Genomic DNA, 25,471 nt, shown 5'->3' on the forward strand with positions numbered 1-25,471 from the left:
TGGTGTGATGACGATTAATACTGATATATCCTTGTTTATATATATATTTATCTCTATATACTGATATGTATACTGTGTTTCTAACTCAACAAAACAAAGATCTTTCTAACTGAACAAACAAAAATGTTTGTTTCACAACTCTCAGGATCTTAAGCAGCGCCTGGGCCACAGACTTCAGCTCACGGACTTGCTAATAAAACCTGTTCAGAGAATTATGAAATACCAGCTGTTACTGAAGGTAAAGTGATGTTGAGATGAATGAGTTATGTTAATAGATATGTTATAGATGTGTTAACAGATAGGTTTTCTTTTTTAATTAATGCTGTTGTTTTTCCACCCCTTTCCCTTACAGAACCCAGATTTTTAAGCAATGCCATATGATTATTTTCTGAGCACATTCAGATAGTTATAAAAATTACAGAAGATGGCTTCGGCAGAAATTTGCTTTTTCTTTTAGTAGCTAAAGACCAAATGTTTAGAATTAAAATGTTTAAAATTTTGTGCCAGTGTCATAGAAATGGGAGAAGGAATTCCCAACTGTTTTCAGATGTAAACATGATACAAGTTGTTGGAACTCATCACAGCTTCTCCAGCTACAGCTGTGATCATTTTAATATCACCTAAGTGTTTACTGAAGAGCAACCCCAAATAGCACAGAGGTCATTGCCTTAGCATATGTTTTGTTAGTATGAGCTAAATTCAAATGGTTGTCTTCTGCAGTCTACCACAGTCTGATAAAGGTTATCAAATTCACATTTTCTAAGATTTGTCATTGATTATTTATGAGAAAAGAAATATTACTTGATTTTTTTCTTTTTCAGGACTTCCTCAAGTATTCTAAAAAAGCTAATCTTGACACAACAGAACTAGAGGTACTTAAGACATTTTCTCTTAGTGATACGAATTCTTTTAACTCTGAACTTTTCTTGTTTTGGCAGAGTCACTTTCCTTTTCTGATCTTCCTGAGAAAGTGATTATAAGAGTTTACTTCTTGCATTTCTGTTCTAAAGCAACCATATAAAATGAAACGAAATTTTATGCTGCTAACTCATTTGGAAAATAAAGCTTTGACTTTTTATTTGTCTTGAACAGAAAGCTGTAGAGGTCATGTGTATAGTACCAAAACGGTGTAATGACATGATGAATGTTGGCCGCCTGCAAGGATTTGATGTAAGTTGGCTGGAGTTTTGCTTAGAGATTTTGTCACGTTCTCTAGAAATTAACCATTAGTAATGTGGGGAGAAATGTGTACAGTGTTTCTTCACTATCTGGTTAGCTGGTGCAAAAAGCAGTAAATGAAAAATCAAGTCTTAGCCCTGCCAAGGACTTTTTCCTGGGAAACAATACCTGCTATGTCAGTCAAACTAGGTAAGCTCTTCTGCAAAATCAAGAAAGGGCTAGTCTTCCTACACTTCCCTTGTTGGCTAAAGGCTTGCAAAATAGTGAAATAATCAGTTTATCAGCAGGTGAGCAGACCTGACTTCAGTAGTGTAGACAAAGGAGGAGTCACTAAGGTCAATCGTGTACTTGAGGCAACTGTAGCCCTTCTTGACTTGCTAAGTCTAGAAGAGATGGAAATTGGCTACTGAAGCAGGATGCAACAGTCAGGCCAGAGTCATACGTTCTACTTGCAAAGCTCTTTGTATTCTGTGATGCAGACATGAAGCTGAATTCTACTGCTACTCAGCACCCTGGGAGAATATATGAGTAACTGTTGGAATTATTCAGAATAGAGAAATGAAAACCTTAGTGTTCCAAGCCTCAAAGTGCAGTGTGAATTGAAAAGGGTGGAGTGGATTTTTGGGGCTTGGTCTGGCTTGTTTTGTTTTGGGGTTTTTTAGGGTTTTTTTTTGTTTGTTTCTTTCTTGGTTTGTTTGGTTTTTTATGACTTTTTGTTGGTTTGGTTTGGTTTGGTTTTTGGTCGGTTTGGTTGGTTGGTTAGGTTTTTTCTTTGTTTGTTGTTTTTTCTTTGATTTTTTTTTTTTTTTTGAGAAAGAGCACAAGAATATCTTATGTATAAGAGGAGAAGAGAATATGTAATGGTCAATGACAGTTGGAAGGTGGGAAATACACAAAGCTATTTGTCATGAACATGTGCTCAAAAAGGTTGATTGGGGAAAGAAAAAAAGAACCTCACTAAATGTGTTTTTTCTTGCTTCTGTATTTAGGGTAAAATTGTAGCCCAGGGTAAGCTCCTGCTCCAGGACACATTCTTGGTTACAGACCAGGATGCGGGACTTCTGCCGCGCTGCAAGGAGAGACGGGTCTTCCTGTTTGAGCAGATTGTCATTTTCAGTGAGCTGCTAGATAAAAAGAAAGGTTTCTCCATGCCCGGATTCTTGTTTAAAAACAGTATCAAGGTAACTGTTGTGTGTGAGTCTCTTGTGTCTCCTGCACAAACTCTGCTAAGGTAACAGTTTCTCATTCTGTGGTCAGTCACTAGTGACATCTAGATGTGCAATCATAGAGCACAGTAAGGTACAAGTCATTTCCTGGAATCACTTCCCACCAAATTTGTTCTCACTCCGATGTTAAGTGGAGATCTTTGGATCCCAGTACTCTGATGCTTCCTGCGTGAAGCATATCAAAGCAGGTGCTCTGGCACAAAGTGCTGGACAAGTTATTCACAAAGTTTAGTTTTCAGCTCTGTGCTGTGAGTATACCACATTGCAAGTAGAGATAAAAACTCTTTTTGTATCCTTTCCGATACCCAAATATGTAGATAACATTTGTGTGACTGCAGATATGTCAGCTCTTCCTGAAATAAAAAAAGTGTTTCCCCACTTCAAGCTTTTCCTGAAAAGTCCTGATAATATTAGGGCTCAGCAGCCCTCATGAAGTATTTTGGGTGGACCCTGCTTCCCCTAATTCACCTTGGTGCTCTGCCTGCCACCTGAACCTGCTGTTTATAGCTCTGGCTGAGCAGCCAGGTCCAAGGCATTGCTGTATGTGCAGCTAAAGCCTTTGGTCAGGGGCAGTGGTAGAAGGAGTTCCATAGCTTCATAGACGGAAGCTTCATAGTCAGCATTTTAACTAATCTGTAAGGAAAGTGAGGGATGGAGAACATTGGGCCATGCTGACCTGCTGGAGATTGTTCAGGCACAGTGTGTCAGTAAGCTGTAGTTTACTGGAATTAAGTAACTTCATTTCATGGTATTATTTTACTAAGGAATGAGTGGTTATCATTTGAAGATCTGACTCTAAGCTCCTAATAAAGAGATTTTAAAGGTATGTTTCCCATAAAATACGCATGTTTTTTTTTCATGAAGGTGAGTTGCCTTTCCCTGGAGGAAAATGTGGACAGCGATCCATGTAAATTTGCACTAACATCAAGAACGGGTGATGTCACGGAGACCTTTGTTTTGCATTCTGCCAGTCCAGGAGTCCGCCAGTTATGGATCCATGAAATTAACCAAATTTTGGAAAACCAGCGCAACTTTTTAAATGGTAAATTATTTTCTTTTACTGAAAGTTTGTAATTGGATGACTTTTCTCTCATCTCTTTTTTCTTGGCTTTGAAATGTTTTGCAAGTTGCCTTTTTCCTGAGCTAATACTGAACAGTTGGGGGGATATGTGCCGCATTTCTGCTTCAGAACAGATGCTTGCATTTATTATAAGAGTGGTAGTCTGAATTTACATGGTGTTCTCTTGGTGAAATTTTCCAAATGTTTTGTAGGAGTGAATCAAGATAGGTGCCATCCGTTGAGAGCTTGTGTACCCTTTTTGAGCAACTGCAAGCCTTTAAAGGCTAAACCCAAGTGAAATTAGCATCTATTCAGAATATGTTTTGCTTCTATTATTTTGCTGGGCATTGTTGTCGCATCTTACTGTAGCAACAACATTCTGCAGGAGAAAAATAGAAGGTGGTGTTGTCTGCTGTGACACTAGAAAGTTCTTGTTTTATTTTTATATCAATCAGTTATTGTCCCAACCTAGATTTTTTTAAACAGTTGTAGTGTGTAACAACAAGCAGAGAATGTGGAGTCACACCTATTTTTCACAACTTGGCTGCTGACTGACAGTGTGATCCTAGAAGAAAACATTTCTTCTTAGTTTCAGATTTTAATCTTTAATATAGGTAGATACAGCAGGTCATGAAGGTTAGATACAGAAAAGTGACTTGAAGTCTGTGGCGCCTTTCCACTGCTAAGGAAATTTATTTGAACAGCACTCCCCTTTTTGCCGATAGACATGTCTGTTTTAAACTGTTCCTGTTCCCTTTCCTGCCCCCTTTCCCCTGACTGCCTCCCCCCTCGCCCCCACTGCAGCCTTGACGTCCCCGATCGAGTACCAGAGGAACCACAGCAGTGGTGGAGGCGGCGGCGGGAGCAGCAGCAGTAACAGCGGCGGCCCCAGCAGCTGTAGTGGCATCCCCAGCTCCAGCCGTAGCCGGCCATCCCGGATCCCCCAGCCTGTCAGACACCATTCCCCAGTCCTGGTCTCCTCTGCAGCCTCGGCCCAAGCAGAGGCAGACAAGATGTCAGGTATGTCCATTCACAATCACTCCCTGCCACACTACGACACCCCCTTAGAAACTGGCCTGACACAGTCAGACAGGCACCCTCCCAGTGCAGAGCCGGATGGTCCTCAGAGAGAAGCTGAACAGATTCCCAAGATGAAAGTTATTGAAAGTCCCAGGAAGACAGCAGGAAACATTTCTGGCTCAGCTGATGGAGTCCAGAAAGACTCACGTGGAATCTCAGAGGACAGTCGAACAAGAAACAGCATAGGATCACTGACACTTGGGAAGCCGAGGCCAGGAGCCATCTCTCCAATGAACTCTCCTCTGTCTACGACTTTCCCTTCTCCTTTTGGCAAGGAAACCTTTCCACCCAGCAGCCCCCTGCAGAAGGGCTCCTTTTGGAGCTCCATCCCAGCATCCCCTGCCAGCCGCCCTGGCTCCTTCACTTTCCCTGGGGACAATGACTCCCTCCAGCGGCAGGTCCACCGCCACTCTTCACACAGCAAGGACACAGATCGCATGAGCACATGCTCCTCGACCAGCGAGCAGTCAGTTCACTCCACTCAGAGTAATGGGGTAAGAGCGGAGCACCTCTGTCCTGCGAGCTCTTCTAAAACCTTACATGGTCCCCTTCTGTGCGTTGCCATCATTTTCCGTACTAACTTCTGGCTCTCCGGTGCTGTACTGCTCTGAAATAATCAACTGTTCCGATATCTTCTGCACATTAAAAAACCAAGAGTGTCTACCTGTGTGTGTGTATACATGTGGAACATGGCTATGTATACAGACACAAAAGCAACTGCTAACATTAGATGCAATTTCTGCCTCTGCTGAAAATATAGATCACAGGGCTATACCTACTAACTTGCTGTCCTTGCTTCTTTCGTCTCTAATTTGAAGGCACATAATTAACATGCTGAAGTGTGGCAGCCAGAGCACCTTGGGGTATGCATTGCACCAGCACTGAAATCTGACTTCAGGATTTTGGCAGATTGCCTTGGGCCTTTTTTCCCTTTCACGCACAAATTTGCCATCATTGTCCTGTTGAGTTTTAACTTCGTGGAGACATCTACGTTCCCTGGGATGCTTGATTTTTTTTTTTTTTTTATTAATTTATTTTTTCCCCCTCTCAGCCTTAGTTGTTGTACATCAATCTCTTTTTAAATCCTGTGTTTGATCAAGGAAACTTTCTGCAATCCACTCAAAATAGGCCAACAAAACCTAGCGACAATAATCCTACTTCTACTACAACCAAAACAATTACCCGCTCCACTTGTCTTTTCTCCTTTGTAAGAAGAACCGGTTTTGGGTTTCTGGAGATTCAACCTCTTAGTGTGCACTTGGTGTGTGTGTGCAGAAATCTGGGCCATCAACAGAATCTACGTTCTCTCTAATACACCCACCAGAAAAGCAGCAGCATTGATGGGGGCATGTGCAAATATAAAGCAAAAAATATTGAGGCATTTGCCATGGATGTGGTAGGCAGGTTATGGTGCCTTTCTTTTTAAACTCATGTTTGATTTTTCTCTTCACTAAGCATTGTGTTTATGAATGTTTGTTTTTCCACTCTCGCACAAATGATATGCAATATGAGTTTTGCAAATCACCTAACTGGCTGGACCTTTTTTAAATGCATGCATTTCTTTATAGAACTGTTTAACACACAAAGCTTTCTTGACTTCTCAGTTCTTATACTTACTTTTATAATAGCTTCAGAAGAGAAGAAATTATGCTTTGCATGTTTTATATTTTCATCCTGATCTTCCATCAGCTTTTTACTTGGTTTAGCTTTGTCTTGTGTTTATCTTCAGTCTAGCAAAATGTGATGTGATGTAATGTAATGCAAAATCTGGGGAAATTTGAGCATTTTCCATTTACTGCATAGTATGTGAATCAAGATGGTGGTACTGGGATAATAATAATTGAGGTTGTGACATTAAAGGAAGAGAAAGATGAGATGGCACTGAGTTTTCAAAACATTTGGATTTTGATACTATCTCAGCAAAGACACCGTTGCTTGTTTTTATCTCACTGTAAAACGTAATGTTGGAACGCATGCCGTCTGTGTCACAGCTATATGTTCTCAGCTGTATAACTCTTTCATTTGGTAACTGAAATCTGAAATGAGCCTTAAGACCTCATTTATAACCTCATTTCTAGACCAAGCAGCAGGATTTCACACCACATGGAATAAGTTGGAGAAAATGGGTTGTGAAGGTTTATTTTAATATAACCATTTGTGTATTTATATTCACGTGCACATATGGCTATGGTCGATTACTTAAGGAAAAATTACTTCTAAGAAGAAAAAGGAGTCAGTTTTGCTAGTTGAGAATATGGGAAATTTTTTACATTTTGTTTGTCGATTCTTCTCTAATCCCATAGTTGAGGTCAGTGACAACCAGAAGTACTTTCAGTAAGAAAACATTACTGTGCAAGAATAATTACTTCCTTGGAAGGCAGAGGGAAAGGCTATCTTTCCATGGTGAGAATGAATTCTGGTATAAACACATTCTCAAGAACATTTGTCACTTAGTAGTTACCAGACAGTTGTTTGTTTAACAGATTTAACTGTCCTTGTTGAACATAAGAAATGTTCAGAGTTTATTATGATCCTTCAAGACTTAAATGTCAGAAAAAAATGTTATGTTATAGAAAGGTCAGTCTTGCAGTTACACAAATTCTGCTGCATACTAAGAGACAGTATGTTATGGAATAGGGTGTGGGGCAAGGTTTGAGGCTTAAGCTGATATTGCAACTTCCCTTCATCTTCCATTCTAAGTCTTAAAAGAAGGAGTCAACAAAAGCTGCTTTTTCTGATAGAGTTGGTTTTCCTCTAGGTAAAAGAATGTAGCAAGTTGTCATCCTAATTTAAGTAATTATTGAAAATGAGACTTAATTTCTTTGGTTCAGCTGTTCCCAATTTGTCTGAATCATAGAAAGGACTTAATAATACAAAAGGCCATGCAGGCCATCCTCTAAACACAAAAAAAAAAATACAGCATCTGCAATTAATGTCCTTTAGTAGAGTAACAATCCACAATGAGATCTTTCTCCTTTAGTAGCATATGCTTCATCATTTTAATATGGCAAAATTGATTTGAGTCATTCAGTTGAATATAACAGTCCAGCTAGAATAAAATGTACAGAGTCACTGGCACTCCAAGCATCAGGGTGTTAAACATGCTATGAATTAGTAATCTGAGACAGTTCCATTCCAAATGTCTTTGTTTCTCAGCCAGAGTCTTCAGAGAAGCACAGGCACAGAGAGATGGAATGACTTGTTCAAGGCCTTTAGCAGATTGCAAGAGAACGCAGTGTTCAGGGCTCCCAATGCACCATGCTGTCAACTGACCCCCACTGCATCTCCTCAGTATTTGAGAAATATATGACAGTTTTGAGAGAAAAAAAAAAAAGATGTTTTAATCCTGTGTTCCAAGCTTTCCACTGGCTGCTAGCACATGAGTGGTACTAATGTAGTTCTGCTCTATAAGCAATAGGACTACCAGGACATGGGTACTCATTTCCTCCTTCAGCTCAGCTTCTACTGAGGCACAGTGAGCTGAACTCCTTGGCACTGAGTGACCTGAAACAGTTGGAAGAACAGAGACAAAAGACAGGCGCACACACACTTCATGCCACATCATTAATAGGCCATTCACTTTGGTTTTAACTTGTTTCATGAAAGGAATAATTACTGAGGGAGTAGGTTGTGTAATCTGATAATAGATTTTATACTTCCATTCATTGAACCTCATATAAGGAACAGATGCAAATGAACACAGTAAGTCTTACTTTTGAAAAATAATGATTTCCATTAGGTTCATGGTCAGGAGAAGGCATTTTGTTCTGAAAGTAATATAATTTTGAATGTGCATCTTCTCAGCTATCATTAGCTTTCCACAAATGCTTGCTGGGGAAATGAGCAAAATCATGAACAGTAGTTGAGAGTGTGTGATGAACAGGGAGCAACGCTCATCTATCTTAGTCACTAATCAATTAGAAGGGATTCTTATAGTTTAGTGGGTGTATTTTGACCATCAAATTAATAATTTCTTATTTCAGTAATTTACTTCATCCTCTGCATTTAAAGGAATAATCCTGATCATAAAGATGCAACCAGAGATAAGTCTTGTCGTTTTGAGAGATGCTGTCAAAACCCTGTTTTGTTCTTTTGTAGCTTGTCACGTTTTGTATGCAGAAGGCCAGTGTCTGAGATCTGACAGGTAGTGCTAGGAAAGACTACACATATATTTCATTGTCTGAGTTTCCAGTGATTATGAGTTAATGGCTATGATTTTGCAACTGAACTTCCAAGACCGTGAAAAAGTGTGCTTATACTGTAGTTTTGACGCCTGATGAAGATGCAAGGTTCAGTGTCTGAGCTTGAAAGGAAGACAAGTTGAAATTTATTAATAAACTGACTCCTAGTTAAAGGAAATTATATTGAGTGACAGTATTGGGAATAAATTTGTGCAGCAGTAGTACCTGAAGATGTTCAAATATCAGACTAATTCACAAGATAAACAGACACAGGCAGCTTTAAACAAGAAAACATTGCTCTTTTCTTTGAGTACAATTTAAGCCAAGTGGATTAGGAAGGTAACGTAGAATTGTTTTCTTAATGAGTTTTAAACTTTATTCTCTTTTTTTTCCCCCTGCTCTCTGCTTATGATGGACGCTTGCAGAGTGAAAGTAGCAGCAGTAGCAATATCTCCACCATGCTGGTGACACACGATTACACGGCAGTGAAGGAGGATGAGATAAATGTCTACCAAGGAGAGGTCGTGCAGATTCTAGCCAGCAACCAACAGAACATGTTTTTGGTGTTCAGAGCCGCCACCGATCAGTGCCCCGCAGCCGAGGGCTGGATTCCCGGCTATGTCTTAGGGCATACCAGTGCAATCATCATTGACAACCCTGATGGAACCATCAAGTGAGTACCTGGTGTGCATAGAAGGGGAGGAAGGAAGGAAGGAAACTTCCAATACAGAGAAGGCTTTGCACCTTCGAGGCCGAAAGTTGATGTGATCATGGAGAAATAAATGAACAACAAGCTGAAGGAGTACTGGAGACCTCCCTTAGCAAATGTCAAAATACAAGCTAGTAAGAAAGATCCCAGAAGCACATACTATTTAATAAAAAGTTACAATAACCTAATCTTCTGGGAAAAGAAGAGAGAAATAGAAATTCAGAGCATAAATAATTTCCTTTAACTTTTTTACTTAATAGAATGAGTTACCAGTCTAGACACCTTTGTCTAGGAAAACAGGGAATATGTGTTGAAATAAAACAAGATTTCAGAGTTCCTAGACATCTGTTTTAAGCCACAAACCTACTAAAAACTGCAGTATGCTAGGAACAACTCTCTCATATCTGCAATGGAAGAAATGATATCAAAGTTTGAATTTTGTGTAAAGCATTTGTAAGGCTGCATTTGGTATGGGTTTCATACCAGGTGTTGCCTAGTTTGATTGACAGTTCACATTTTCATATAGAAAGTTTACCATTCGTGCAGTGACTTCAAGGAATACTGAACTTCACACCGCATTATACTAGCTTGTTCAAAGTTTTAGCCAAGGGTGGCATCCCTTATGGAATACTTAATGTATTTTTTTTTACTACATTGTAATACACAGAAATAACATTTTGGCATACTTTTCCAATGCCACATGAAACTAGACAGTATAGGGCATAACAGGGAGATGAAAAGAATTGATCAGAGTTTCATGTTCTGTGTTCAGGAAGTCAACGTCTTGGCACACAGCACTCCGATTAAGGAAGAAATCTGAGAAAAAAGATAAAGACGGCAAAAGGGAAGGCAAGCTAGAAAATGGTTATCGTAAATCCCGAGAAGGACTTGCCAACAAGGTTTCTGTAAAAGTAAGTGTTCAAAGACGTAGTTTCCAAAAGAAGTTGGTTTGGGATTTCTTCAGAAGTAGCTTCTGTCAGAACTTCACAGAAAGGAATCAAAGGCAGCAGTGACCGTAGTGGACAGTTTTGGCCAAATTTGAAAGCAGGAAGTTATAACCTTCAAACCTGAAAGCATCATACAAAAAAAAAAGATACTGCAAAAAGAATAAAGTGGTGCAGAAATTGTGGTGTTCAGATGTTTCTAGGATTTTCTGGGTATGGCTAGCTTTGCCATATCTCTGTGCTTGGTTTTCTACCATTCTAAGTTATTATAAAACTATCAGGACATTAATTGTTTAATTTCTTCTTTCCAGCTTCTCAACCCAAATTACATTTATGATGGTAAGTTGCTTTAATTTTTAAAAGTTTCAGTCAATAAATTTGATGAAAACATTATTTGCTAGTTAGGAATTATGTCAAGAACTGAGTGCTTTCTACAAATATATATATATATATATATATATATATACACACATACAGGCTCTTTTTAGATGAGGTAGAATGAAATACATCATATTTCTTTTTTAAGATGCAAGAAACGCTTTTTTGTTCACAAGTCCAAATCAACATGAAACACAATGACCATATGATGTATGGAAGTGGGGCCTTGCTGAAATTGCAAAGTAACAAGGCCAGGAGTTGGAGCTGCTTTATTTTTAATCTTGCACCGTAGGGAACATTCAGGACCTCACCAGTACAGAGGCAGATCAGGGCAAAGATAGTGGCCCAGAACACTTGTGGAAAAGGGAAAGCACTACAGTGCTTCAGTGGATAAAGTGTATGTGTTCTCTTTTGCAAAATTGGCTGGATACAAAGATAGCCTAGCTGAGCACTTCCTAAATACTTTTCAGTGGAGACTTTCCTCACTTTCCATAAACTGGGTGTTTGGTTCACCATGGTAGGCTTCAGGGTTATCTGTGGCACAGCAGTAGTGTTCTCTCCAAGTTCATGTAGAGAAAAATTCACTAGCTCTGTAGAGCCCCCCAGCAAGGGGCCTAATCATGGATGTGCTCCAAGGGCAGGGGATATATACACTTTGGGAATCTGAAGTACTACTTTGTCTAATAGAAAAAAGTGCAAGGAATAGAAGAAATTAAATGTATTTGCTTCAGTTTACCTAATGCCATTATTCTCTTTCTCCAGTTCCCCCAGAGTTTATAATTCCATTGAGTGAGGTAACATGTGAGACAGGAGAGACCATCGTGCTTAGGTGTAAAGTCTGTGGTCGCCCCAAGGCTTCAGTTACTTGGAAAGGTCCTGATCATAACACACTGAGCAATGACGGTCATCACAGCATTTCGTACAGGTAATTTGTGTCATGTTCAACAGGAACTCCTGAAACTGTTTTTTTAATTTTTCATTTGCACCCCTGGTGCAGGACAGGGTTTGGCTTTGAGGCATGAGGATCGGGTTGCTCTGAGACAGAAATACGTCACCACTGAGATTTTCCAGAAGTGTTCTGTACCTTCTTTATATGGCCAGGGTAACAAAATGTTACAATCAGTCAGTTTTTAAAAACAAAACAAAATTAATGTGCTCTTTCTGATTAGCTATTGCAGAAGCCATTGTGGTTGTCACAATGACCTTGTCCTTGAAACAGACCAGCATGTTGTGACATGCCAGCACTGTGGCAGATTCTGCTAGTCCCTTATTTCTGTTAGTGGCTTTCAGATCACACCTACAGTGTTTTGCAAAGAAGCCTCTGCTTCCTACTGATGTAACAACGTCACTCTTCATTGCTGAAGCGTGGATATTAACACTTTTGTCTGGTTTTAGCTTTGTTGTGATAGAACATAACAGAATAACAGGTAACTCAAACACCAGGAGAAATTGTTATTTTGGAATGGGAAACTGCAGGTTAAATTTTTTTTTTTTTCTGAAAAAGCACCTTTTATACATAGAAAATGTAGTTTAATGAGTAATTTCAGTGTGAAGAAATGTCTTATTTATGAATTATACTTTTAATTCAGAATGAAGGGCTCTTTTGTGGCATTTCATACTTCTTTACTTCCTGCTGCTCCTGCTTTTTTTTTCCTTGGGTTTTTTGTTTGTTTTTAATGGGAAGACAAAGGCAGTGTGGCAGCTTTACTACTGCATCCAGGGCTGTTCTGAGATGTGCAAGAGTTAAATTTTCTAGATTTAATTAATTGTTGCTCATTACAGAATTATATCCAGTAAATAATGTTGGCTGTGGCTGACAGATTTTTAGAAATAATCCTGAAATTTTCTTTGAGCTGGGGAAAGCTGTCATCTTCCTATGTTCCTAAAATTTACCTTCTTTTTTCTCCCTGAAATTGGGTGGCGAAGACCATTAGGTTTTGGGTTAGTCAGTAAAATGACTTGTAGCAGCTGAGATGAATCCAAAGGAAAGCAATAAGTATGATAGAAGATCTTGAAAATACACACTATTGTGAAAAAACAACACACCATTAGGATTGGATTGAGCCTAGAGGTGAAAAGTGTAGGGAAGACTTGCCAAGTATTCACATTTGTGAGAGACTTACAAATTAAATATGCTGTTGTTCATGTCCATGGCAGATAGTCAAAAGAGAACTACAAATTTATTTCACAGAGGAAAATTTAAGCAGGCATTTAAAGACAAACCACCAAACAAAAAGGGTGAACAGTGAGAAAGATTAAGGAAGAGCCTGCAGAGTCTTTCTGTTCAAGTATTACCTAGGTTAATGCTGTCGCTGCCCTGGAGCAGAGAGTAAACTTAAGTCCTTTCTAGTTTCTTCCATCACCATTCTCTCAGATTCTGAGGTCTCCAGCATTGTGATGAAGTGTGCCTTTTGTGTTGAAGGGCAAGCCCTCTCTTACAAGAGGTGAATGCTCTGAAAGCACAAATGATTGATGAACTGAGACTTCCTGGGAGTCATGGATGGAAACAAACCTTTCATCTTTCAGAACTTTTCTGAAAAACTTTTCATCTTTCAGAAAGAACAGGGATGGAGATTTGTCCTAATATGGCTTCCAAAAACTTGAATAGGTAAAGGAAGCCAGAAGAAACAGGGAAAGCACTTGATTTTTCTAACAGCAGAGCCTGAGACGTTGTGAGACAGAGTATCAGTCAGGATGTTTTTCTAGTAATCTATAGGATTTTCCAAGATACTGGATGAATACAAAGTGGTCAAGTTCTGGTGGAGATTTCTGATATGGCAGGACAGGGTTAGTAATGTTCATCCAGAGAGAGATCAGGGCTGGAGAATCGGAAGTATAAACAGTATCAACCTAACTTTGCATGATTTTCATAGCTTAAGGTCTGTGAAGTTACTGTAAAGTTAACAGCTGCCTTTGTGTTTTGCAGTGACCTGGGAGAGGCGTCGCTGAAAATCGTTGGCGTCACTGCGGAAGACGATGGTATCTACACGTGCATAGCTGCAAACGACATGGGTTCGGTTTCATCCTCCGCCAGTCTACGAGTTTTAGGTAGGCCTGTCCCTTCCTTCTTCTAGAGCCTAGCTGCAGTCAAAGTACCCATACAACAGTAAAAAGAAAAGCTCAGCTCCTGGGCACCCCTTTGGTAAAGGAGTACTGATAGCAAGCCTTTTTACCTGTAAAATATTGTCTGTTTTAGCAGGAATAGATGCAGTTTTAGGATGTAACTGATTAGAGGTTCATACACACATTCCACAGTACTGTCAACATGCATGCACTTTGCCAGTACTAGTTCAAACACACTGATAAAATCATGTTTTATCATCAGCATTATTAATTTAGTCTTGGTGAATGTTACAATGCTAACATAATTTCTAAAGTGTACAGATGAGAAAAGAATAGCATTACTTTGTCATTTATTTTTCTCCTTTGCTTGAATTGTAAAGCCACAATGTTTGGGAGAGCATACAACTAGTTCTTGTCTTTGCATCACTGATCTGCAGTTAAACTATTTCAGTACCTGAAGCAAGGCAGCCTGAGTGTTTGTGAGGAATGAAAAGGAAACGTGCAAAGATGAAAAAATGCCTGTGTTCTGGCGGCACACAGCAAAGGGAAAAAAGATTTTTACTTGATGTGTGTGATGACATAGTGATAAGTTTTGGTGTGTGTTCGTACATTCACTTATTCTTCTTTTAAGTGTTCATAATTCTCCATTTTTAGAAATAGGGAAAATATAGACAACAGGATCACAGTTCTTCTTACAGGGCACTTCATAATAATTAATGCCATTGGAGTCTTCTAGTCTGTTGTAAGGCATATATATTTTTCCATTGTTGAAAATGAATTAATAGATATTAGCACAATGGCTCTGTCTCAAATTGACTCACATAAAAAGCCCCAAGACATGAAGTGTCCCAGCTGATATGGGGACTTATATACTTGTCCTAAACCTGTTCAAAATATAGTCTTTCTTCCCTTTTTTTAAAGAGCTTTGCTGTTTTCCTGGAATTTTAAACCAGACTTTCACATCTTTTTGTGTGAAATTTTTGTGTGTTTATATTCAGTGGTGCCACTTTGAGCTCCGCCTATTGGTAGCCACAGGAAGTGCCTTACTGACAGCATACTGAGGTGGTGATTATTTCAGGCACTTCCTGCTCACTGACCCAAGACAGACAGTAGCTAAGCCCTTGGATGAGTGTGTTGCAATATATAAAAAAGGCTGGAAGGGAAATTTTGGTCTTTATACTAATGTTTCCTGAAAAATAAGAGTTGGTCTCTAAGGTAGCTTCTACACTGCCTTGCCACTTTTTGTTCCAGTGGCAAGTGTATTATGGATTATGAGGTATAATGTAAGATGTCTTTTCTTTTTACTGTTTTTACTGTTTTTTTACTGTTTTCCTCAGCTTGCTAAGGTTACTCATTCCTGTACAGACAGTTCCCACTGTAAACTGAATTGTTTCCACTACAGAATTTGTTCTACTGCATTGGCTGGGCTGCCCTGGTGTACAATCCAGTTTGTCCTGTTGCCACCCTGTGTGTCATGGGGATTAATAAGATGGGGTGATTCCCCTCATAGCCAAGGGATCTGAGTGTATTAAATCTTGGACATACTGTCCTTTTGTTTGTTTGTTTAGGTCCTGGAAGTGATGGGATCATGGTAATCTGGAAAGACAACTTTGATTCCCACTATAGTGAAGTGGCTGAGCTTGGCAGGTGTGTTCTCTATGCTGATCTTCAAAGCTGTCTTATCTGAAAATACTGACTTCTCTTTCAAAAATTAACTTCTTCTTGATAAATACTTAATGTATGAGCCTAAAATGCCAGAATTTTGTTGGATTAAATAGAAGTGAGGAAGCATTTTACCAAGAAAATTTTACCAAGACTAGGTGACATTGCATAAACAGAATGCAATTAGGCTGAAGTGGTATCATAGATGAAGGGATTTATTTTTTTTTTAAGCATGCCTTCACTGCTTCCATAGTGAAGTTCTCCTAAACCTTCTTGTTTAGGGAATGGAAACAACAGACAGAAGAAGTCTGAAAATGGGAAAAATAAGTCATGTAGAATATACAGCTGTCCAACTTAATGATGACCCTTGAAAGCTGGTTATTACTCTGACAAGTTGTCTGCAAGTGTGATATAACAGATCTCTGTCAAGTTTCTAAAGGCACAATTTGTAGTAGGTGCATGTACTGAAAATTCTCATGCCCATAACATTCTCTGTAAGGGTAACTTACTAGAGATCTAAAATTAGATCTCATGGAGCATATCTTTCAAGTAGAAGTATGTCCTTATTGAGTCTCTTGGTTAATTATTTCCTTTCATTGTTGTGTTCCAGGGGCAGATTTTCTGTCGTTAAGAAGTGTGACCAGAAGGGAACCAAGCGAGCAGTAGCCACTAAGTTTGTGAATAAGAAATTGATGAAGCGAGACCAGGTTACCCATGAACTTGGAGTCATGCAGAATCTTCAGCATCCCCAGCTCATTGGCCTTCTCGATACCTTTGAGACCGCCACCAGCTACGTACTAGTGTTAGAAATGTGAGTGGACTCTAAATTACCTGTAAAATGCTAAGTTACCTGTAAACCTGACTTCTCGGGGCATTTATGGTGGTTTATGAATACGGAGCTCTAAAATGTCAAAGCAGTTTGAAAACACCTAAGTAAAATACTGCAGTTGTCTAATGCTGTTACTAAAATGTTGACTTTAATACTTAGAAGGGAACAAATAGAGATATGAAATTGGCATGTGGATGATTATCTTAGTCTGAAGGTTCAATGGTATTTTTTCATCAAATGGCCACAAAACTGAATTAGAAATGTTGTGATCAATGGTAGCTTGATGTGAAATCTCTTCATACCCTAATCCTCTGTCTTGTAATCTCTGCAGGCTACAGTTTCTGCTGTAGTCTGTAGCCTCTTAAGTTGTTTTTTTTTCCAGTTCTGATGTATGGATTAATCCAAAATACAACCCTTGTAATTCTAACAGGGCTGACCAGGGTCGCCTTCTAGACTACGTTGTGCGATGGGGAAGCCTCACAGAAGGGAAGATCAGACTCTACCTGGGAGAGATTCTGGAAGCTGTGCAGTACCTTCATAACTGCAGAATAGCACATTTGGACCTAAAGGTGAGGTGTTAGTGGGATTCTGGGCAGTGTGCATCATTCCAGACATAAAAATCTCTCTCTTCTATAAAACTTGCAGCTGGGAACATAGAACTGTGAAATGCTTTGAGAGTCATGAAGGATAGGGCTTGGGGCTCCATTCCGTTCCCATACATCACTCATAGCCAGTGAAGCAGGAATTCCCCGTGCTTTAGGATATCCTTATAGCTCACTTGCCCTGTGTGGCCCTTTGTGCTAACAGGAAGTTTTACCTGATTATTTATTTATTTACTTTCTGATAAACTTGCAGAAAAAATCAATTTCTTTCTCAAGAAGCATAGTGTTTATTGTGAAAGAGACTGCTTTTCCTCTTTTGTTGCAAAGATGTTTCTCATCTTTGTACTTTGAGGGCTGTGATATCTACATGAATGGTGCCTCTTTGGGCCTTTGTTCTTCCCTGTATGTTTTACTTGAGCCACAAGAGTTTGATGCATTCCAGTAAAAAAACTATGTGAGAAGGTCTTAATATAAATATTAATTAAAAACTTACTCTTTGCACTTTTTTTTTTCACCTGTATATGAATAATAATTTTAGCATTGACAAGTTATCTTTATAGGCAGGGTCTCTTTAGCCAAATGGGGTCATGGTGAGAAAAAGCAACCTGAGTCTCTTCCCTCCATGGACTTCTGTTTTCCAAGCAGAATTCATTTTGGGTCTTCATACCATTAATTTTTTTCTAGTGTGCTATACAGAGTTCACCAGTACTTTTTTCTGGTCTCACATACAGATGAACTCATTAAAAACTAGTTGTAGGTAAGTTGCTTGTACTTTGCAGAGATTACAGCTACAGCAGCAGTAGCTTTAAAAATAAAACTGTATAAATAATTCCACTTTCAGCTCACCAATAACGGGGCAGTTCTCTTGAAGTCATGTGCATCCAACAGGATCTTCTGCTGCTATAGTTTCCTAACAGGGTTTGTCTTCCATCTGTGCAGCTGCATTACATGAAAGAGTTGCCAAATAAAGCTGGATTCTGTTGAAAGCATCATGTAAATATCTACAAAGTCTTCCAGTCTTTAAATGCAAGGGTTTTGTTGTCTCTGTCATAAAACAAATGGAGAAGTTGCTTTATTCACCCTCTATTTGTAATTGCTGTTCCTTAAGCTTAAGTTTTGAAACACAGTTCCTGTGAAGCTTTGCAAAGCTGCTGTCATAAACAACTGAAGTATCAACTGGCAGGACTATATTATCTGCAAAAAATATAGTGCAGAAGCTAAAGCACATTCATTGCGTGTTGCAATAGGCAAGAACCCACCTGCTGGTTGTTCTGGGGAAGCCTTGTTAAGACTGCCTCAGAGCTTTGCAGAGCTGGCCTTCTGCAGTGATCCTTATAGAGTGCACCTACTGATGTTCTAGAGCTGACCACACCAGGCTGGGAAGCAGTTAAGTTGGAGCATTAAATGTGTGACTTGAAAAAAGACATTTTAACTTTTGTTTTTATGTTTTCTAGCCTGAAAATATTTTGGTGGACCAGAGTTCCACTAAGCCAACAATAAAACTGGCTGACTTTGGAGATGCAGTCCAGCTCAATACCATGTATTATATCCACCAGTTACTTGGAAACCCAGAGTTTGCAGCTCCTGAAATTATTCTTGGAAATCCTGTTTCACTCACTTCAGATGTTTGGAGCATTGGAGTGCTCACTTATGTCCTTCTTAGTGGCGTCTCTCCTTTTCTGGATGAAAGTGTAGAGGAAACTTGCCTGAATATTTGCCGCTTAGACTTTAGTTTCCCAGATGACTACTTCAAAGGAGTTAGCCAGAAGGCCAAAGATTTTGTATGCTTCCTACTTCAGGATGACCCAGCTAAGCGTCCCTCGGCTGCACTGGCCCTCCAGGAGCAATGGCTGCAGCTGGGGAATAGCAAAAGCGCTGACAGCATTGATATATCCAGACTGACTTCATTCATTGAGCGGCGAAAACACCAGAATGATGTTCGGCCCATCCGTAGCATTAAAAACTTCTTACAGAGCAGGCTCTTGCCAAGAGTTTGACCTTGCTTGAAGTTCTCTCTCATTCTCTTTCACCTGCCAATCAATCAGACTGGAGATGGACTCCTCCTGCCAATCAATCAGACTGGAGATAGACTCCTTCTGCCAATCAGCTGTTGACTTGAATTTTGAGGAAAGCAAACCCCAAGCCAACCAGCTGCTAGTGAATGTTCGTGTGCAAATGCATTCCACGGGGACCCACGCAGGGAGGTGCGGGGGACTGGAGATGCAGACTTCACGGGGGTGGAGGACAATAGCACTGTACTCAGCAAAAAGCAGTCACAAGCGATACAGCAACAGTATTTTATTCAGGTTTCTGCAAAAAAAAAAAAATAGTTTTTTTAATAAACAAGAGTTGAATTTTGCAAGTGAACTTAGCTACCGTTTTCATGATTTATTCAAGGAAGAAATGCCTATGTTTAAAGCACTGGTGTTACACAAAAATCAGATCATGCCTGGAGAAGACTCACCAAAATGGCTGCCCATAGGTACCGCCTCCATTTATAACATCTGGTTTTCACTTGGTCCTAGAGCTTTCCAGTTGCCTCGCCTGTATGTATCTCACGTAGCAGTGCACTGAGATCAGACTCTGCTTTTAAGTGCATCCAACCTCAAAAGATTTTGCATACAAATAGAATGAATTGTTTTGCTCTGATAAAATGTAGGCCTTACTTGTATATAGACTGTTACCTGCCTTTGGTCTGTAATTTTTTTCCCCCTCCTCTTATCCTTTTTTCTCCCCTCCTTCCTAAATGGTGGTATACCACTGTGCGGGTCTTCAGTTTGGGTCAGTAGTCACTGTCCCACCAGAAAAGAACCTTGGGTTGGTGCCCAGCTTGCTGACCCAATTGTCAAGCAGTATACAGCAGGATAAAATACTGTAAATGCACTCATTTGGGATTTTGTTTTCTTTCATATCATGTGCAATGTTGTGGCTTTAACATTTTATGCAACTATTTATGAGGACCTCTGTTGTAACTGTAATAAATATATAGAAAAAGCACATACTTAGTACGGCGAGCTTTATGGTTTTGTTTGTGTGACTGGGGGTTCTGGGTGGGCATGGGTGGGTGTGTTGTACCCCACTGTAATTTTTAGTTTAAGATGAGGGTTAGCATAGAATTTAGTCAAGACTAGTCAGTTTTAAGGATTGTTAAAAAGAAAAAAATTGAAAAGAGAGAGAGAGAGATTCGTATCCCAAATGTCAAACCAGTTAAGAAGTAGAGTGACACTTTTTAAAATTTATTATGATATTTAAAATGCCAAAGTCTGACTTTCCCCAAATCAGTCTCAACACTTAACTACTTTTTAGAATTTTCAAATTAAGTTTTTTTACTTCCTTCTGTGAAATGAACAAATTAATCTTGTGGTCTTTGGTGAAGAATACATTCGGAAAGTAGCAGTCAGATGAGGAGAATTGGACATGTAATGTAATTGTCTTAGTAACTGTTTTTAAGGTTGAAGTAACATTAGCGTGAGATATTTAAAAAGAGATGGTTTTCTGTGCATCACTGAGTTCATGTGGGTGTGTTGTCATCTATGTTTGTGTGAAATGCCATGTTTAAGGAAACCAAGCCGACATCCCACAAGAGTTAGATGTATGGGTTGTTAAGCCATAACCTAGCTTGGGTTAGTTTTGAGCTTTGTGGCTTCCACTGTATCCTATTTATTCTTTTTGTTTTGTTTTGGGGTGGGTTGTTTGGTTTTGTTTTGTTTTTTGGGTTTTTTTGTAAAGTTGTACAGAAACTTTTTAAAAGAAAACAACTGACTTCGAAAACTGGATGTGTATTCGTACCAACCTCATATCATTATGTTTCTGTATTATTTTCCTTTATTGTTTTAGTTAAATTTTTTGCTTTATTTTGCATGTATATTTCTTTGTACAGTGACGTTACATGTTTACACAGTATGACATGATGTAAATATTTTATTTTGCCATCAGTTATTTTGAAAAAAATTAAACATATTTGACATAATTGTCTGATCTCTTGCTTTAAGGAGTTTGACAGTTTAGGTTTGGCTATATTTTAATTTGGCTCTGTATTTTAAAAAAAAGTATGTTACTTTATTGCCATAAAATTCATTTTAAATTGCAATGATGTATCTTTCCTTCATGACGTACAAAATAATATTTGCCTTTGCTCTAAGTGTTGAGTGCTTTGTAGTGTCATGGATGCTTTTATATAAAACATGCGTAACTCTCTAACTGTGGAAATGTATTATGGTCTTTATTAGCTAGTAAATTTTAAACAGTAGAGTTTTCTACCAGATGTTCCCAGTAAAAGACCAAAGGATCATATTTCAGTTTAGTATTAAGCCGGGGAACAGATTTCACACAACTTTCAGGCATTCCTGATTCATTATGAAGAAAAGTTACTTTCAATTATAAAGATTTGGGATTTGCAACTAAACTCATAAAGCAGAAAAGTTTCTTCTTGTGTATATTTATCTTCCTCCCTATTCTGCAATCAATAACCATTTACAATTCAAAATTAAGTGAAAAGTCAGGGAACAATACAGAGTGTTTATGCTTGTTGCTGAATTGTATACAGGATTCTTTCCCTGCTCTGTACTGCTATTCCCTGTCAGGTGATAAAACAGTCTCTTTATTACTTACTGGGAGAGACAACTAAGAGAGATATTTTACATATAGAAAGATAGAGGATATTCAGGAAGGACCTATTCACAAGGATGAGCCATTGGAAGCTTTTTCCAAGACAGGGCAGTAGATGGCCACATGCTTTGTGGAATGGTTCTTGCCTGAAGATGTACTAAGTTAGGGATAAGTTAGCCAAGTGCTTTACAGACAATTAATGAACTTGTAGGTGTTTCAAGTAGCAGAGATGGATTCTTTGGCTCACATGAAAACAGGAGTGTGCTCTTTCTGGTCCTCTCCATGAGCGCCTTACTTAGGACAATCAGCATATTTCAACAAAGCAAAGTTTTGCACAAAAACCTGCAGTTTGGTGCAAGAGCTTCCAGGTGCACAAAGCTTCAGTGATGATCTTGAGCTTCAGATCTTCTACTTGTAAATCTATTTAAATGCTTTTGAAGAGAAAATAGAAGGTCCTTTTGTTTCACCAGATTGTGTAATTGAGGCTGCAAATGCCACTTGGAGTTGATTTGGCACAGTAGTTGACTATCCTGCACACCGCAAAGCAGCACTGCAGGCTGAGAGTGGAGACCAAAAACATGGGTCAGAGCAGCTGGTGTGAGGCCCTGATGTGGGAATACTGTAGAGCATAGAGAATGGCAGTCAATGTCACAGCTGAAAGGGGGGGGAATAAACAGGGAGATTCAAGAGAAGACACTTAAGTGTTTCTTCTTGATAACACACCCCAAATCACTGATAGTTTAGGAAGAGACGAGGTTGCCTGACCTTAAAGTCGGTGCATTAGATAGTACTTTTGAAGTTGAGGTTGGGAGGCCCATTCTTCATTGCATGTGTAATGAACACTGATTAACTTAAAGGCCATTGTGCAACTGCTAAGCATAAAACCTGAGTAGATAACATTTCCATGATCAGGGAAGTAACCTACATTGTTTTCCTAATGGGCAGAGGTCTAACACATACCTGCCTATGATCCTGTTGACTGTAAGTCATTCTCAGATGGGATTATTAATGTGTTGATGAATAGAAGAAAAAAAAAAATGTTTTTCTTACTCCAAATCCAAAAGTATGGGGTCAGGCCAGGGCACAACAGATATCCTTCAGAATGACACAGAAAAAGCATCTGGCTTCTTAAAAATATTTCAGTAACCAAGCAAACCTGACAGGTAGTGAAAAATGCCTGAAAACATAATGGATGTTCTTTGCATGTAACATAACTGCATGACATTGCCAGGAAGCATTAAAGCCCTACCACAGAGGGTGTCAGTGTAGGACTCCATTTGAAAGCTGGTGAGTAAGAAATGACTGGTACCAAGGATGGCTGACTTGAGGTTAAGCTCCATGGTTCCCAAAGATGTTAAGAGAAGTGAAGACAGGAATACACTGAACTGCCAGCTGTGGGTAATGAAATCTGTGAGTAGTTGGTATTTGGTGAAGTATTTGTTCAGGCAATCTTTGCTGCATACAGCAGTGTATCCATGTGCTAGGGATTAGTGTATGAATAGACTCAGTGTGGAGGTGTTACTAATGTCTCTGCTATAGGCATTCAGGTGCATGTAGAGGTAAGTGGAACCAAGGAAGTTTCTGTATTTGTTTAAATGAGCTCCAAGTATTGTGGTGCTTTTGTCAGAACCACTGATTTATCCCTCAGACAAACAACTTCTGAATTTCTTTCTTTCCTAAAATTAAATCTTGATGGAGGTTATATTGGAGAGTGACAGGTTTTCCATCTGTAGAGTTTCTGCTTCCAATATTTTTTGCACATTCATATCACCTCATGCTGTCAGAAGACAAAAGGCTCTTTCTGTTGCATTATAATGCAGGAACATGATGTTCTCTCTGTTCTCTCTCTTCCCTGACAAGTAGAGACCGAACACCCTACTTCACATGCCTGGTGGTCGCCTCAGCATTTCCCAGATAACTGCACTCAGTGGTCCTCAGTGCCATGCTGTAACACTGAGCATCAGCACAGGAATGGCATTTCCCATTTCACAGACCTGCCACAGGACTAGGAGCCTGAAGTGTAGGAGCAGGAGAATATACTTCTCTCATGTTGTCCTCAGAACAGGAACGTTTATCTCCTCTAAGTCACTGCCCTTAGCCCTCTCCAGAAGTCTTTGGGGAATGGGGCTGGAGGGGCAGTTTGAGATACTGAGTGCAGCAGTCTGCTCTCCCCCTAGGCAATGTCCAGAGTGCCAGCACCAGGCCTGTTAATCATAAACTCCCACCAGCCAATCTGTGCCTTCCAATAAAAAAAAACATTATCAACCAACCCTACTATGAGAGGAGAGCACAAACTTCCAGTTTTCTTCACAGGTTATAGGTTAAAATGATGGAACAGGCTAGAGATACATTTGAGGTTTAATACATTGATTCTTTGAGCTCTCTACTGGAAAGATCCTTTCATTGTCTAATTGTCATGAGCAGTGATAGGTACACTGACTTCTCATGAGCTTTTATCTTAATGTGCATTTTCTTGACTGCTGGAGGGAATTTCTGTCTTTGTTGTTCAAGGAAATGTGAAGATGGAGGTACTTGAAACTGCATCAGTTGCTGCTGCTGAAGCTTCAGATTCCATCATTATGCCTGTAATATATTGGTTCTCAAGGTTCAAATTTTCTGAAAGAAAACGTCTTCTATCCAAAGAGGACAAATAGGTATAGAAAGGATGAAACCTTAACACCAGAGCAACACCACAATCTCTTCAGACTGAATTTTCAGCTCCCAAAAAATACTCTGTCCATTACCACCCCAGTGTATTCTCATCTGTCATACTCAATGGTCTTTCTACAAAATTATGACTTTGTATCTCATGGAAGAAAAGTCCTTTGAGATTTACTTAACGCATAATTGTTGGTTTAGAATAGCTGTAAACCAGTGGTAGCCACAACTTTGTGCAGCAACAGGTTACAAAATTGAACTATATATTGTGCCAAGAAGCCACTGACATCCTTCTTTGATATCTGAAGCTTTTAATGGACAGTTCATTACCCCCCCCCCACACACACTTTTGTGTCCTACCTTTGTTTTATGATCTGCTACTTGCTTTTTATTTGGTCATCTGTTTACCAAGCTGAAGAGTACCAGTCTGTTCATTCCTCATGGGGAAGCTATTTCTCATCTTAATTGCCCTTCTCTGAACCTTCCCTTGTTCCAAGTTGTATATTTTCTGTGATGGGAGGAGGCAAACCTCATACAATATTTATGATGCAGGTACATCTTAACTTACACAGCTGGAAAATGACACTTTGTTCTCTATTCCTTTTCTAAAAATTTCAAGTGTTTGACTTCTTTTGAGCTGATACTCTGTAGAATAATAAATCCTGAGATCATGTTGCCAAGTTGAGCTTCAATGGTTCATTTAGAGTCCATGACCATATGTGTAAATCTTGAATTCCTCCTTTAGCACATCCCCCATGAACAATAATTTTCTTTTGTTAAGCCACTTTATTTCCTAGACAAAGCTAAGGTATTACAATTTCCTTAGGGAGCAGTTGTTCTGATGGAACTGAGTATAGAGATCTCTTACATTAAACAAATAGAAGCTGACTATTGCTGACTTTCTTTTTACTACTCAGATAGCCAGCCTAGCTTCCCTGGCTTTTTCCAAGTACTTCTTTTGCAGGACTTTTCTTGCCAGCTCCTGGAGCCTTTTTTTTTTTTTTTTTTTCCTGAGAGAGGGAAGTGTAACCTGCCTTGGACTTGATTAAGCTGAAACTCTGCACCTTTCACATTAAATATTAGACACTGATTTTAGTGACAGTAGCACCTCAATTCAATAAAAAATATTTATTTAGGTCTCAAGCAGGAAGTTTGTTTCTCCAGCGAACTCACATATCGGGAGTATCTACAAATATTACTTGCAGAAATTTCACATTAAGCTTCCTGAAGTCTCCACTGGCAGTAATCAGCACCAGGAATTCACTTGGCACACCCTAAACTCAGTCTCCATG

At 39.2% G+C, this 25,471-nt stretch overlaps 1 protein-coding gene across 2 annotated transcripts in view; it reads left to right on the plus strand.

Moving 5' to 3' along the window:
• Positions 1–20,883, plus strand: part of TRIO (trio Rho guanine nucleotide exchange factor) — a 246,637-nt gene extending 225,754 nt beyond the window's left edge. For both annotated transcript variants that reach the window (XM_086898024.1, XM_086898033.1), the window contains exons 43-57: positions 146–238; positions 822–872; positions 1,093–1,170; positions 2,169–2,360; positions 3,270–3,447; positions 4,270–5,039; positions 9,152–9,399; positions 10,208–10,346; positions 10,691–10,718; positions 11,520–11,682; positions 13,684–13,805; positions 15,389–15,467; positions 16,093–16,293; positions 16,742–16,880; positions 18,368–20,883. In XM_086898024.1, coding sequence (XP_086754150.1) covers positions 146–238; positions 822–872; positions 1,093–1,170; positions 2,169–2,360; positions 3,270–3,447; positions 4,270–5,039; positions 9,152–9,399; positions 10,208–10,346; positions 10,691–10,718; positions 11,520–11,682; positions 13,684–13,805; positions 15,389–15,467; positions 16,093–16,293; positions 16,742–16,880; positions 18,368–18,910 — 3,024 coding nt within the window. In that variant the 3' untranslated portion in view covers positions 18,911–20,883. The remainder of the gene's footprint in view (positions 1–145; positions 239–821; positions 873–1,092; positions 1,171–2,168; positions 2,361–3,269; positions 3,448–4,269; positions 5,040–9,151; positions 9,400–10,207; positions 10,347–10,690; positions 10,719–11,519; positions 11,683–13,683; positions 13,806–15,388; positions 15,468–16,092; positions 16,294–16,741; positions 16,881–18,367) is intronic.
• The last annotated feature ends 4,588 nt before the right edge of the window (positions 20,884–25,471 follow it).

This window comes from Cyanistes caeruleus, chromosome 1 (genome assembly GCF_971803275.1).
Source record: "Cyanistes caeruleus chromosome 1, bCyaCae1.hap1.1, whole genome shotgun sequence".
Lineage (NCBI taxonomy): Eukaryota > Metazoa > Chordata > Aves > Passeriformes > Paridae > Cyanistes > Cyanistes caeruleus.